This window comes from Hyperoodon ampullatus (assembly GCF_949752795.1).
Source record: "Hyperoodon ampullatus genome assembly, chromosome: 17".
NCBI lineage: Eukaryota > Metazoa > Chordata > Mammalia > Artiodactyla > Ziphiidae > Hyperoodon > Hyperoodon ampullatus.
Genome location: NC_136930.1, coordinates 56,638,665 through 56,653,821, shown reverse-complemented (window position 1 = coordinate 56,653,821; position 15,157 = coordinate 56,638,665). Strand labels below are relative to the sequence as shown.

Genomic DNA, 15,157 nt, shown 5'->3' with positions numbered 1-15,157 from the left:
GCAGACCTCTCACTGTTGTGGCCTCTCCCATTGCAGAGCACAGGCTCCGGATGCGCAGGCTCAACGGCCATGGCTCATGGCTCACGGGCCCAGCCGCTCCGCGGCATGTGGGATCTTCCCGGACCAGGGCACGAACCCGTGTCCCCTGCATCGGCAGGCGGACTCTCAACCACTGAGCCACCAGGGAAGCCCAAGAGAAGAGTTTTTAATTTAATAACTATTTTGTGAGTTATATAGACTAGAAAAAGTGTGTTAGAGTACTGATAGAGTACAGTTGTATTTCTGGCAAGAAAAAAGCATTGCTGCCACAGTGCCTGCCCACACACTACTTTATTTACAGGGAACAGCTTCAATGGCTCCAGAATTCTCCCTCCTCTCCTTGTTTTTGCACCTGAACATCTATGAAATTGGGATGTACTTTTTAATCCATGGTGTTTTATAATTAAAGTTGCTAGCTCTCTTTCCTTTCTTATGCTTTAGTGGAGTTTTAGACTTGATGAAATAATGCTATTATGCTTTTCAATCTTAATTTAGTATGTAAGAAAATAGTGAAGATAATAAAATTGAAATTTCAATCTTTCAATACTTATCTTTAGAATCTGTTCAATGAAAAATGTGTGGGAAGAGATTAAATCTGACCCTGCTTTTCTAACCTGCCTGTGAGGAGTAAAGATACCTGTATGAATCTTTGACATGAGAGTAGAGGTTACTTTTTTTTTTTTTTTAATAAATACATATCTTTTTTTTTGTTTTTATTGTTTTTATTTTTTATTAATTTATTTATTTTTGCTGTGTTGGGTCTTCGTTTCTGTGCGAGGGCTTTCCCCAGCTGTGGCAAGCGGAGGCCACTCTTCATTGCGGTGCGCGGGCCTCTCACTATCGCGGCCTCTTGTTGCGGAGCACAGGCTCCGGACGCGCGGGCCCAGCAGCCGTGGCTCACAGGCCTAATCGCTCCACGGCACGTGGGATCCTCCCAGACCAGGGCTCGAACCCGTGTCCCCCGCATTAGCAGGCAGACTCCTAACCACTGCGCCAGCAGGGAAGCCCGAGGTTACATTTTTGTACCTTCTTTATAACAGTCAGTGACAGTAAAAGCTATTTTCATTCCTTCCTTCAAATAATTTGCTAAAGTGGCATGTTTTAGCTAAACATGTGGTATCTTGAGTGGCTTTATAGTATTAATTTTGAGTAAAAATACCACAGTTTTTAACATTGAGATTATGATACTGGGATGAGGAAAGTGTTCCCACTTTACTAAGCCTTGATAATTTTAATTTATTAGAGGAAGAAATTGATGAGATTGGTAGACATACTAAACTACATCTAAATAGTGCAGCAGGATATGAATAGCTCCAGAGCTTAATGAAATCAAGGATTAGAATCTAGTCTATTTCATTCATATATGTAGCATCATCTGACAGTAACGCAATGCTGGCTGCTTTTCCTGATGAGACCTACAAGTCTGAGTAAGGAGCTGCTAATTTAGTAGAAATAGAATGAGAAAAGAACCTTCTTAGATATATAACCTGTAATCCAAGTCACCCATCTCCAGGCTGTATATTTAAACCCTGGAGGTAAATGCAAATCATCTCTGTCACTGATACACAGCAGTTTTGTTTCATTTTTTAATTTTATTAAAACTTTTATTTATATAATTAAAATTAGGATAACTTCTTAAAAACTTGAAATCAGTGGTTTTCATGAGTGCAAATGTCCATTAAATATTCTGCAGATGATTCACGTGTGAGAGAGGTTGTTCCAGTGCTTGTTTGTCTGAACTAAACTTATGTTGGGAGGAAAATCTAATGATGCTTTTGGAACCGCTGCCTCTTCCTTCAGGGATTAGCCTCAGGCCTGTTTCCTGTGTGAGGAACCCACTTGTGCTCTGTAGTCTAGAACTCTAGTCACTTCTTAAACTGTGATCCTTGTTATGCTTCTCCCCTTCTTCTGACCATTCTTATTGTTTGGGTTTCTAGATCATAGTTCTTAGTGAAACTGACTTTGTCCCCCATTGATCTATGGAATATGAGCAGCTGAAGGCACAATAGAGATAGCTGATTCCAATTTCAAAACCTAGCAAAGAAACACATGAAGTTTTATTCATGGGGGATTTTTATCTGGTCCCTGCCTTAACTCTTTTAAAAAATGTCGGTTTTCTCACAAGGGTAATCATTGCCATTTTACTACTGATTTGATCACCATTACCATGTGATAAGCATTAATCCAAATCATTTTTTCATTTGAGATATATTAAAAATTAGATGATTTTAAAAATGTATTTTTAAGGGCAGTTTGGTTATCTAGAGGTTTTCCTCTGCTTTATTTTATTGTATTTAATGGCAAAGCCAAACATGCCATTCAGGTCTGCTCTTTTCTCAGCCTGCAACTATTCTTCTGTGCTGTATTATTTTGCAAAGTAAGAAGCCAGGCCTTTGATTCCCAAGCTTGATTTCCTGGTTGTTATTAACAGAGATAGTTTGTTCATTTTAAAGGCCCAGAGAACTATATGTGATTATCCAGATCTTTCCTTTAGGGAACATTAAGCGTTCGAGTAGACCCAGGAATGCTGGCTGTCACCCTGCTCCTCTCTGCTAGAATGTCAGCTGCAGGAACCTTTTCTGTCTTTGCCCTGTTGCTGGACAGCACCTAAAAGTCCAGCACATTATAGCTTGAAATAAATACTTGCTGTGTGAATGTATAAAGGGATGAATGTATGAATTTGCTGTTCAAGATTTTTCTTCCCCAGAATATAAGGAGGAAGCCTCTGTAAGCTGTTTGTATTGTCTTTATCTGACCATCAAAATCTATTCTGCAAGGAAGGGATATATATCCTTTGGGGATAAAAGACTTTTTTGTTGTTGTTGTTAAGGTGATGTTACCTGGTTTGAAAATGCTTTGAAAGATTGCAAATGGCACCTTTTTTTCAAGTCTCGGCATGCCCAGCTCACTCTGTATCTGGACACTGCAGTGAGGGACAGTTTTTTTTGGCGGTTTGAGTGGGGGTGAACAATCTGAAACAAGTTCAGGGAAAGTAAAACAAAGATAGCCTTTTCCTAGATAGTTATTTATGCTACCCTAGATATTTATTTATTTATAGTTGTGCTGTGTATTTCTGTCAGTGCAGCCCATAGAGGTTAATTCTATTTCAAACATCTGGCAGGATCCTGCCTGCCAGTTGCAGAAGAGAATTATTTGGTCTGTTTTGTAGCCTTCCAGCATCTTTCTGTAATACTTTTCTTGCCTTTCAGTGATTTTTACTTCTCGCCTGTACGCTCTATTTCACCTTCCTCTCTAATCCAAGAGCTCCGCCATAGAAAAGCATCTTTAGGAACCTCAGATTACATAATGACAGCTGATTAGACAGGTCTCAGTAATGGCTTCTAGAGATCTCTGTGTAAAAACTCCAAAAGGTAACAGGATTACTGAGTTGCTTGAGGATGGTTTTTAGTGTGTGACTGTAGAACTGTATTTCAAGGTACGTTTGTAACATAGCAGGATACAATTTGTGCTAAGTGTATTTTTATAACATAACATTTTTGCTAGAGACCAGCTTTCCCCCAAAATGTGTATTCTTCTCAAATGGGGAAAGGTTACCTCTCTGTTGGGATCACCACTCCTTGCCTTTAGAACAGTCTTAGCTTACTAGCTCCGGTCATATCACCTGGTCGGTAAAGGAGTGTATTTTCTCTTGGGAATTACTAATCTAAATCACAGAGTTGTTTAGATGAAGCCTCCATCCAGCTTCCCACATGATGGACTTCCTGGTCTTGGTAGGACAAGGGTAAAAGTGACAATCTGTTGGGTGTCCTGCTGGGGTTTCCTTGGGACCTTCGGCCTGTCATTTTTACTCTCCCTGCATGGTGTGTCTTTGGTGATCTCAGTGCTGTCTGTGCTACTGTTTGTCTGCCCCTGAACTGAATTGATTACTGCTTCACATCTTGCCTCCTTCCCAGCTTCCCCCTACATGTGCACAGAGGAGTGGAAGTTCCCTGAGAACCAAGACCACATTCGGCTTGTTCTCCATTGCGTCTCAGTGCTTGTTACTCTTTTTTGGATCTTTTTAGCCCGTTTGAGAAGTTAGTGAAAGCTTTACACCCGCTCTCCACACAAGTGCATATTTGTATGGTTTTGGGAACAGGAGATTGTAACAGGAAAAGTAACATGGCCTCCTTACAAACAAGCCGCAAGGATCAAGCCTCACATTTATTGTGGTGGCTATGCAGGTTTCTGCTTGTTCATTTTCTCAGCATAGACCTCTTTATTCCTTACCCCGTAAAAATAAGTTTGCATGTGTAGGGGAAGAGATGGGGGTAAGAAAGGGTTGGGTGGAGAGTGTGGTTACAAGTCCTTCTGTTTCTATGATATAAATAATCCATAGGAAATTATTTGCTCTTCCTAACCTTTTCTTTAACTCCTGTCACTTTCCATTCTTGCCAGCTTTCCCTTCTTTGCGTTGCAGTGAAGGATACTCTTAAAAGATTCGTGTCCTTCAGGCTTTCTTCTTATAGCACCTTTGATACTGATTTTCTAATCCAAATTGTCCTGATGTTTGAAGGTAAAGGGCACTATCTTGCGGCAGTTGAGGCTGCAGGAGTGGATCACCCCACTAAGTGATGGGTGGCGCGTTAGAAAGCTGTTTGCTGTATTGAGCTGAGTTTAGCTCCGTCACTTGGGTGGGCAGTATTTCCAGTAACCTTTGCTCAGTCAGCGCCTTGTGTAAGGGGGCACTGCTGCTCACTCTTCCTTCCCATTTCCACCCGTATTCTCAGTTCAGTTTCTAAAGTCACCTGTTGGGGAGGGGGCAGGGAGCTTACTTCCTTTCTTTGGAAGAGTTTCAAATGCAATCAGGAGATAGAAACTTATATAGCACAATGCAGCTATATTGTTATATACCCAGTAATAATAGAACACCCAAGATTACCTTTTCTCGAAATCTAATTTCTGTAGCTTGTCTCTTTCTTTATTGACTCTGTTCTTTATTGTACTGAAAATAATTAGCTTATAGTTTTAGTATCTAAGAAGTATTTTTTCGTTTTGTAATCCTTTTTCATGGTAGACTGTTTTTTGATCATATTCATATTTTAACCTAAACTTTCCTTTGACTCAGATAAGTACCATAACCTCTAGATTATAAATAGCATTTCTGAATGATAGGTGATGGTGAAAACCCACTGAGCTCTTCTTGAGGTTATTCAGTGCACCAAGCTCTTGTTGCTAAGGCTTTCATTTATCCTCTTTACTACTTCATGAAGTCGATACTGTTTTTATTCCCATCTTACAATGGCAGACACCTAGGCTGAAACAATTTGTCACAGGTCACACAACTAGTATGTGTTAAAGATGGTGTCTTAGTCAGCTTGGGCTGCCGTAACAAAATACCATAGACTGGATGGTTTAAACAACTGGATGGTTTAAACAACAGGAATTTATTTTTCAGTTTTGGAGACTGGAAGTTCAAGATCAAGGTGCCAGCAGGGTTGATGTCTAGTGAAGGCTGTCTCCTTGGGTTGTGGCTACCTTCTCACTGTGTCTTCACACAGCCTGATTGCTCAGTACTGCCTATGGATGGAGAGAGGAAGCAAGCCCTGAGGTGTCTCTACTTATAAAGGCACATACTCCATTGTGAGGGCCCTACTCTTATGACCTCAACTAAAACTAATTACTTCCCAAAGACCCTATCCCCAGATATCATCACATTGGGGGTCAAACTTTTAACCTAAGAATTTGGGGTGGGTCACAGTTCAGTCCATAGCAGATGGTATTCAGACCAGGTTGGCTACTTCAGATTCTGAATAGTCTGGTACCATATTCTTTTCTCTGCTCCCACAGTTTAGGAGCTCTGGTATCCAGATTATTTGGTGACCATGTTAAATGTAATAAGTTGGCCAGCAAAAGAAAATGCTGTTGATACTTGTGTACGTACTCCTGTAGTATTGTATGTATTGCATACTTCTTTTGCTGAAAACCATGGAAAAGAAGGGTAAGAATAAATAAGAAAACAAAAATCATCTGTGATCCCACTCCCCGGAGAACTGTTGCCATTACCATTTTAGCATATTTCTTTCTAGTTTTTCTCTTTCGGAGGAGGGAGCAACCTAGGTTACTCACATATTCTGCTTTTCTTCCTCCTCTTGGCATCTCACGAGCATTTTCCCAGTTAAAATTTTTAGAAACATTCTAAATGATTTTTGCCTTGGAGGAAACAGATTTGAGAGCTCCTAAGAAAGTAGAGGACTGTATGAGCGGAGTGTGGGAGAAGGTGGACAAGATTGATGACTCAGGGCCTCTCACTGAGGGAGAAAACAGAGTTAGTAGGCATGGAGGGTGGGATTGATAAAGTCAGTGTATACTTTTACCGAGTGCTTTACCTATGGAACTCGCGCTGAAAAATGCTTGTTAAGCAAACAGCCATCTGGACTGGAGGTAAGTTTTTTAAATTGCCATCATCATATGGTTGGAAGTTGAAACCACCATTTTCTAGGTGGGGAAGTTGAGGTTCAGAGAGATAAATGTGTTAATTGGCCACCAGCTCCTATTGAAGAGGGGGTACCTTTAAAGCTTATGTCACTGTAACTTTTATCAGGCTCCCAGCACAGGTGATACTCAGTAAGTGGTTTCAGAATGAACAGTGCTTGTATGCTGCAAACAGTTCTTCCAAAAAATGATCATTTGTTCTCTATTTTGAATATTTAGTGCTCACTACTGATGCATCCCATTCTATGTTTTGAACAGCCTGAGTTTGATAGGTAGTTTCTTACAGGATGAAACTATTAATTCATTTTGGTAGCCCTTTCTCCTTTTATTCCCCTGCTGCTGCTGCTGCTGCTGCTTCTGCTTCTGCTGCTGCTTGTAACTTGTACAAACTGTTTTCTGTGTTAAGACTCATGAACCATTCTCTCCTTGTTTTCCTTTAAAAACCTAGATTTATAAAAAAGGTAAATCAGTTGTGATTGTTCTATTAGAGAAATGCTTTTGCTTCTCAAAAAACTGTACAATAGTTTTCCTTTGAGACCCCACATGAAAATTTCATTTTAGGCTTAAGAACTAGATAAAAGTCTTACCTACTTTGGGATCTTATGTTTTTCTCCCTTTGGATAATATAAATTACCATGTTTCCCTTTTTGATTTGATTGCCAGAGCCCAGAACTAAATTTGTGTGTTTTAACCTAAATATCTCTGGCTTGCTTCACTTTGTGCAGGTCTCTGCCTCACCTTCAGTTTCCACCTTCTTTAATCTAATTTATACTTTCCCTAGATGTGATTTTACTGGTTATGCTTTTTAATGCGCGCTACTTCATGTCCTTCGTGGACATGGTAAGATGGAGATGGATTGATTTATCCATCTATAATTTCCTAATAATTGTGACCATTCTCTAGTACGTTAACAACAATTAGGTTTCTGAAATATTTCTTTTAGTACCTAACTTTGTGCCAGCATTAAACAAGTACTTGATATACAGCTGTAAATATGACAAGGGCATTACCTGTCCTCATGAAAGAGCATGAAATATATATTTTTCTAAACCCAGAGATTCTCATTTGGTCTTCTAACATACTGTGCTCCTAATTGTAGCAAGTGGTAGCAGTGGTCAGTAGGTTATTCTTTAAGTGAGAATTCTTCATGGTGATAGGTAAGGAAAGGGGGTCTATATCCCCTTGCTCCCATCAAAGTGAATTTACTTTGTTTGTGTAAACAGATCTCAAGTGACATACAATTAACTTAGTTGCTGTTCTCTGTCATTCACTTATGTGCATCTCTTTTCATCACCAAGGACATAAAATGTATATATATTTTAAAAATTCTCGTAACCTCAAAGAAATAGGATTTCTTGGCTGTGTTTCATGATTTGGTTAAGAAGATACAATATGAATTTGTTGCAGGATATACACAGTATTTTCTGTGAAGAATCCAGTTTATTTCATAGGAGACTTCTTGAGTTACATTAAAACCTCTAAAAAACCCTGATTTCCAATAAGTTTCAAAGCTCTTACTAGTTTTAAAAGATAGAGTAGCACACACATCCTCTTTCCTTATTCCCAGCTTGGCATACAGAAGAAATTACTTGTCAGAATTCATAAACACTTTAAAGAAGAAATTAAACCACCCAGGACAAATGAACACCTTAAAAACATTTCTTTTTAAGATTAAGAAAGGCAGTATTTTTGTTATTTCTTTTTAAATAGAACAGGTTAATATCTAGGTAGAGTAGAATTTATATTGGACTCTATATTTCTCTATATTGTGAGAAATTGAACTCTTACCATAGTTCTTAAGCAGTCCCAGCGTGGCCTTAATAACAGGTGTATTATTTGGTGGGGGGGAAAGGATGAATACGTAATGCAGACTGGGTGAAGAGAATATGGAAGTTTTAAGAAATATGTACTCTATAGTTCTCTCTACCCGAAGTAGACTCTTATTTAATTCTTTTTTCAAATGCACATTCTGTTTGCTTAAATCTACATCTGCTCCTAGCTTTGAGCATCGCCTGAAACGTATGTGTGGCTTGGCAGAAAGTCTGATATGAAGAGGAAAGCACAGAATAGTTTGTCTTATTAAACAACGAGGCAGAGCCTTCACAGTTCATAGCCTGTCCGCATTCACCGTGTCTCGTGGTGCTGCTGGGAAGGAGGGTTGTGATAATTTTCTTAAAAGCCCTCCTTAGGTTAGCCCTAATGCTAGAACAGATATATTTGGATGTATTCCACTTTCCTGTTATGTTTGTTATCATTGATTTGTTTCAGCGTTGTGGGGTTTTGTTTGTTTGTTTGCTTTTAAAGCCCTTTGCATCTCTTGGTTGAGCTTAGTTTGTTTCTTTGTTTCAAGAGCATGTACAACTACATCTGGTCTCCCTTTGTTCCTTTTCTTGATCTGTTTGTGCAGGTCATCTTTGATCTGGTCCAGTGCTTAGTTTCAAATAGTAACATAGAATGCATTGTTTTAGGAGTTTGATTACATGTTTGTGATAATTTCAACTTTGACATTTAAAAATCTTTGAAGGTGGTTTTATCACTTAAAATCTTACTGATAGTGCTAAATTACTAGTTAATTTAGTGATCAAACATGCACAAGCTGTGGTTTCTGAAAACCTAGAAATTGTGTATTTCTGCTCTATCTCTGTTATGCTTTATTGATTCAGAAATAATTCACTCTATACTTTACTAATAAAGAAGAGATGAGATTCTGTAAATGGATGGTTGCCTGGGCTTCGGAGTCAGAAAGTCTAAAGTCCAATTGAGCCCTGCCACTTTACAAGCTGTGGTAAACAGCTTTTCTAAAAGGATTTCAGTAATCGTGATTAGCTCATTGGAGTTATTGTGAGGAATAAAGTCAGATAACATATGTAGACCACTTAGCAGGAAGTGTGACATAATAAGTGCTCACTAAGTGCTAGTTTCTTTCCTGATGCTTTAGTCTTGTCCTTTTCCTCCAGGCTATATCTATGTATATTTTTATTATAATATATTTTTAAATGATTTGGATTTGTTTGATACAATATCAAAGTAGTCAAATAAGACAATAGATCCATTGAATTGTTTTTAATTTTTAAAATTTAAATTAGTTTATTACTTGGTCCTTTAATTATTCCCCAATAATACATCAATAACACTCCCCGCCCCGCCCCCCCACCCCGAATCTGCCAGACAGATAGTTTTAGAGTACACTTCAGCTTCAGTTTTCTACTTTCAGCTCATCTCAGCCTGGCCAAACTGTGGTAATTCTTTGTTCCTGTTGTTTGGCAATAAATTACATTTCATGAGGGCTCACTTAAAATAATAAAATAAAGATGGTTTTTGAAATGAAGGTGAGGAATTGGAGGTGAAAAGAATGCTGATTAATTATTGTGCTGAACTGAAAAGCTTCGAATTCATTGTCCTTCCCGGTGATCTTAAGGAGAACTCGTATCTCAAACTCTTGTTCGATTGTTTGCCAGTGTGTGAGTCCAGATCCAGCATTTAAATATAAGGCAGCATAGTATTTTCACTGTTTTCATATTTGGAGATAAAACGAGAGAAAGCCCAGCAAATGTGGTGGATTTTTGAAAGGAATAGTTACTGGGCAGCCTGCCTCAGTTAAGACTGTTTAGCTCTAGGCAGTTTAAAATTGACTGTTTTGCAAAGAGGGTATCTGGAAAAAGTGAATGTGAACACACTGGTGCCAGATTGCGGGCAGATACTCGGTGTTGTAAACCAGGCTCTCCTGTGCTTGGGAGCGGCTTAAGCAATGAAGGCAATTGTAGAGGTTGAAGAGATTTATAAAACTTCACCTCATTTTTATAATCCTTCCAAATTTTGTAGCACCACCTCAGTTGCATCTAAGTGTAGCTTTTGTATTAGTAATTTGAGTTGGCTTGGTAGTAACTACCAATTTGTCTTCGAAATTCATTTGCTGTGCACTGTTTCTCCTCAGTCAGTCGGCAGGGGGTTTGCTTTTTAAACTAACAACGTTTAAAATGTTCTTTCCTAAACTTCTCACTACACAATTCTGAGCCTTTCTACTGAATATTATCATATTTTAAAGTAATCCCCTTCTCCCCAAAAGTTTTCCCTTGCTATTCATCTTTGGAAAGTTCTCCAGAAATATTTAGCCATTAACTCAGAAGTTAATATCGTTGGTTGAAATTGCCACTTGGGCTTCTGTTAAATACAAGAACTTTAGAACAAAAATGAAAGTGTCTCTAACCCTGAGCCAAGTCCTCAGAGTTGCCAGTAAATGCTTGTCTCTTATTTCATTGATCTGCATTAACTCAACTATAGGGAGGTGTGGCACTTTATATCAAGGAACTTTGGTTTTCTTTTCCTTCTCCTTTCTCTTTTGTTTCTTTTGCTGTAATTCTCTTCCTTCTCAGAGATAGGAGTGAACCTTATCTGTCTAACCACATCTTTTCTACCCAGCGGTGGGTGGTGGCTGGCGGTGGGTGGTGGCAGGGAGGGGGTAAGTGAGGATGGCTGGGAATGAGAAGGAAATAGCACCAGCCCCTACTTCCCAGAGCCTGCGGGCTGGGACACACGTCCGTCCTCACAGTCCTTTCCAGATAGCACGAGCCCTTCCCCTTTCTGTTTACCCGGTGTCCTAGCTAAACTGGGTCTCTTGTTTGTGCCTCACCTGCCCACCCCCAGCATCCCTCCCCTCTACCTCCAGCATAACTCCTGAGAGGGACTAGACTAGCAGAGCCACTAAAGCAGTGGCATTTGCCTGGGAGATTAGAATCTGGAATGAACGTTCCTTATTTCCTGTGTAAAGTTTACTGGCATGTCACTGTATCACAACTTTTTTTTCCTTGTCAGGGGGTAAATGGGTGTCAGCTGGTGTGGCAGCTCAGCTCAGTTGATTGATGGGCGTGTTGGGAGCACAGTTTTGAGACAGGTTAGTGGGACAGTCTGCTGTGCATTTCTTATCCCCACGTAGGTTTACCGGGAAGCTTTTGTAGGGTTTGATTTTGTACTTTTTGAGAACTTGGGTTGGAGGAGGAGGAAAAACTGTGAAAGGAGACAAGGGTCACATGTCTGTGTTAACATTAGAGCAAGGACATAGACCTGAAAGACTGCAGAGATAAAAATTCACTTGGCTGTTTCTGAGTTGTCTCTTGCTTGCATATAATAGAACAAATATGACTTCCTTAAAAAATTTTTTTTTATTAAATCGAAGTAACCTCTTTAAACTGTGCATTTATTGGAGCCTCATATGTGTAGTTCCAGCAAGGACTGGGCCTCAGTGCACCCCAACTTCACTTTGGATCTCTAGCACCCTTACCCTCACCTTTTCAAGGATCACTTGTAGTCTTTTTAGATCCTTTCTTTCTCTGATACCTCCAAGAGGACATTCATTTAAAAAATTTTTTTTTAAGTTGTGTTTTTTAATTTAAAAAATTGGGGTGGTAAGTCTAAACCTAGATGAAGAATGACCTGAAGTTTCACATATTTTTTTTGTGTGTAATGGTGAAATTCCAGTTCATTGTAGATTTTCAAAAGCAATTTTATTAACTCACCTGTCATTGCTCTTAACCATTGCTCTTAGATTTGTATTTTCATCCTATGAAAACTCTTATGACCTTAAAAATAAATTTTTATTAAAGCCTCGTAAAATCTTGTATGACATGATTTTCTAAACTGTAGAAGAGGAAAATAGAAGTGCTCCCCCCACCTCCAACCTCGCCCATAATATAGAGGTTTATTTCTTCGTCTCTCAATCCCCAGAAATAAATACATTGGCATTTATTACAATGGTAGTTCCGAGGGCGACAGGCTTCATTCATAGGCTTAGTCTCTTCTCTAGCTGAGAGAAACACTTCATTTTCCTCCTTATCGTTACCAAGGGGCTGCAAAGATAGGTAAGACTCTGGATGAAGAAGGAATCTGGAGGTTTGCTACTGATTGTAAAGTTTTCTACTTCATGCATCCTGAAAGTGCTATTATAAAATCTGTTGTATTCAGGCTGTTTGACTTAGTAAGATTACAGAATATTTTTCATAGGAAAGCACTTTTATTTTAATTATTAATGCATGCTACCTGCTTTAGTTTATAGAAAAATCATTACTTGTAATTAGCATATCCAGTGAACAGTGTGTGGAATCGTTGCATTTTGACTGGGATGAGCTCTCAGATCTTTTTGGAGATGGGAAAACTGAGCATCAGAGAAGGACAGCGAGATGCCCCACGGCAGAGCCGACACGAGAACCTAGATTGCTAGATTCTGGGTCTTTTCTTCTTTTCTACTATTGCCAGTTGGTAGAATCTGTCTTCTGCTTATATTATAGCTAAATTGTACATTGACAGATGTTTTAGAAGTACCAGTTTTAAAAAACTCATCCTATAAAATCGTGTTTGTACTGTCAGTTGCTTGGTAATTGCTCCCCATCTCCTCTTTCCTATCCCTTTAAAATAAATATTAAATTTAGTTCTGGCTCCTGTTTTACTGGTGATATTAGAATTTTTCATTCATAAGTTACATTTGATTAAATTTTACTAGCCAAATCAGTGATTTTACTTTAAAAGAGTTATGAAATTTTAAAGCAGAAAGAGACAATAGTGATGGTTCTATCCCAGTTTTATGTGGTTGATAGGAATCTGTTAAACTGGCTAGGAAGGGGCATATCTTATATGCTAGAGAGCGAAAAAATTAAGCTAAAAGATAATGGATTCAGGATTACCATGTTCATTTTATACTGCTGCTTCTTGAAGCCATCATATTGTATATAAAAAGAAAACTTCAAAAAACACATAATTCTTGAGCAGTTGATGAGTCGGCTGCCATCTTTTATCATAAGAAATATAACCTTCGTTGGAATAAGCAGATTTATACTTTCTTAACCTAGTAACAAGTGTTGAAAAGACCGTGTCCATCTGGGGGAAGGTTCTTCTATACTTTATGATCCTGAATTTTGTTTGCTTTGTAAAACCGTAGTGCTCTAACCAAGGAAATGACAGACATTTAACTTTACTTTTGCTAAAACCTGATTAAGAGTTTTGAAAATGAAATGGTTAGATTTTGAGTTAAGCAAATATGTTTACTCAACACAGTCATGCATTTTTATTTTAATAGAAATAGCTTGAATATTATGTTAACTATGAAATTTTCTCCTGTTTTACAAATTTGCTACTCATTATTGGGCTATACTGCTTTTTAGAATACATTACTGTAGTGTCTGCACCCATTTTTCTATTAATACGGCTTTGAGTTAATAATATAAGTTATAGTCATTAATTTGACATGTAAAAGTCATCCAACTGTTTCATTCTGTACGTGGCGATTAAAATATAACTATTCTAATGAAAAAAAATACTGTTGATTACTTAACACAAAGGAACACACAGACAAGAAAAAAGAATTCTTTTCTAAATTTAGCACATGCAGCAGGGGGCACCAGTTGAAGGCAAAAATGAGTTCTTATATTTTTAATCAGCTACAGCTTGTGTCCTGTTCATACTTAAATAATGTGGTAGTTAATTGTTTTCCTGTTGGTTTTCTTGATGGTTTTAACTTCTCAGTTCTAAAAACTGTGTTGAAGACGTTGATAGCTACTCTCAACTTATTAATTCAAACATAACTTCTTACAACCAACCAATTTAGTAATTACACAAATTTTTTCCTTAAAAGTGGAGACACATTTAATAAATAATTACTTGTTTGGAATAAGGCATTATTATTACATTTTTAATACTGTTTCTACAAAATGTGTTTTTGTTAATGAGAAAAAGAATGCCCTCATGATTTGAAAGCTTAATTTGTTTTCTTTATATGTGAAGCGAATGAATTTAAAATCTGGAAACCTGTTCCCTTTAGCTAATAAATAGTTGTGTAGAAATTTGTTTCCAAAAAGGCTTGTTTTTAATATGGGTAATGTCATTAAATAGTTTTTCTTTTGTCCCCCTCGTCCCCATCATCTAGTGCAATATCAGATGGAAATGATGCGGAGCCTTCGCCATGTAAACATTGACCATCTCCACGTGGGCTGGTACCAGTCCACATACTACGGCTCGTTCGTCACCCGGGCGCTTCTGGATTCTCAGTTCAGTTACCAGCATGCCATTGAAGAATCTGTCGTTCTCATTTACGGTTAGTAGGAGTTCCCTTTATTATTCTTTTCTTCCCTTAATATTATTACTACTACTATTTTTGCTTTCTGTCTTTTCGCCTCTAAGAGCAGCCTGGCAGGCCTTCTCAAGTAAATACCAACCCTGTTTCTGCAGCAGCCTCAGCAGCAGCTAAGTCTAGACAGGGTTTCCTTCTTTCTGTTTATTTTTCTTGCTATCAGAGCCCTGATGTGTACATTTTGGAATGCTGGAGTAGCTGCTTCATTTTTATTCCTCCATCTCCCCTCCCTCATTTGAAGGGGCTGGTGGAACTAGACCAGATGTCTAACAAACCCCGATTGCTAGAGTGTCTGGCTCTGTACGTGACTGACCAATCATAACACAGTGTGCCAAGTTTTTTTATACCTCTGACAGCAGCGTACAAAACCTGGACTGTTTCTTAGCACAAAGATTTTTTTCTTTTCGGCCTATTTAATGGTGTTTCCTCAAGCTCTCCAGACCAGATGTTCTGTGCTGTATCAGAACTGTAGGCAATTTAACAGCTTTATAGCCTTCCCCCTCCCCAAACACTCACAGTTTGCCATATCTGGCAGACTTGCATATAGTTTCCAGCTGAGAAGTAAAT

The 15,157-nt window shown here is 38.5% G+C and overlaps 1 protein-coding gene across 1 annotated transcript in view; it reads left to right on the top strand.

Moving 5' to 3' along the window:
- The window catches only part of EIF3H (eukaryotic translation initiation factor 3 subunit H), a gene marked incomplete at its 5' end in the record, with an annotated part of 86,491 nt that overhangs the window by 57,472 nt on the left and 13,862 nt on the right, over positions 1–15,157 (top strand). The window contains one exon of the mRNA XM_079722552.1: positions 14,387–14,554. Coding sequence (XP_079578678.1) covers positions 14,387–14,554 — 168 coding nt within the window. The remainder of the gene's footprint in view (positions 1–14,386; positions 14,555–15,157) is intronic.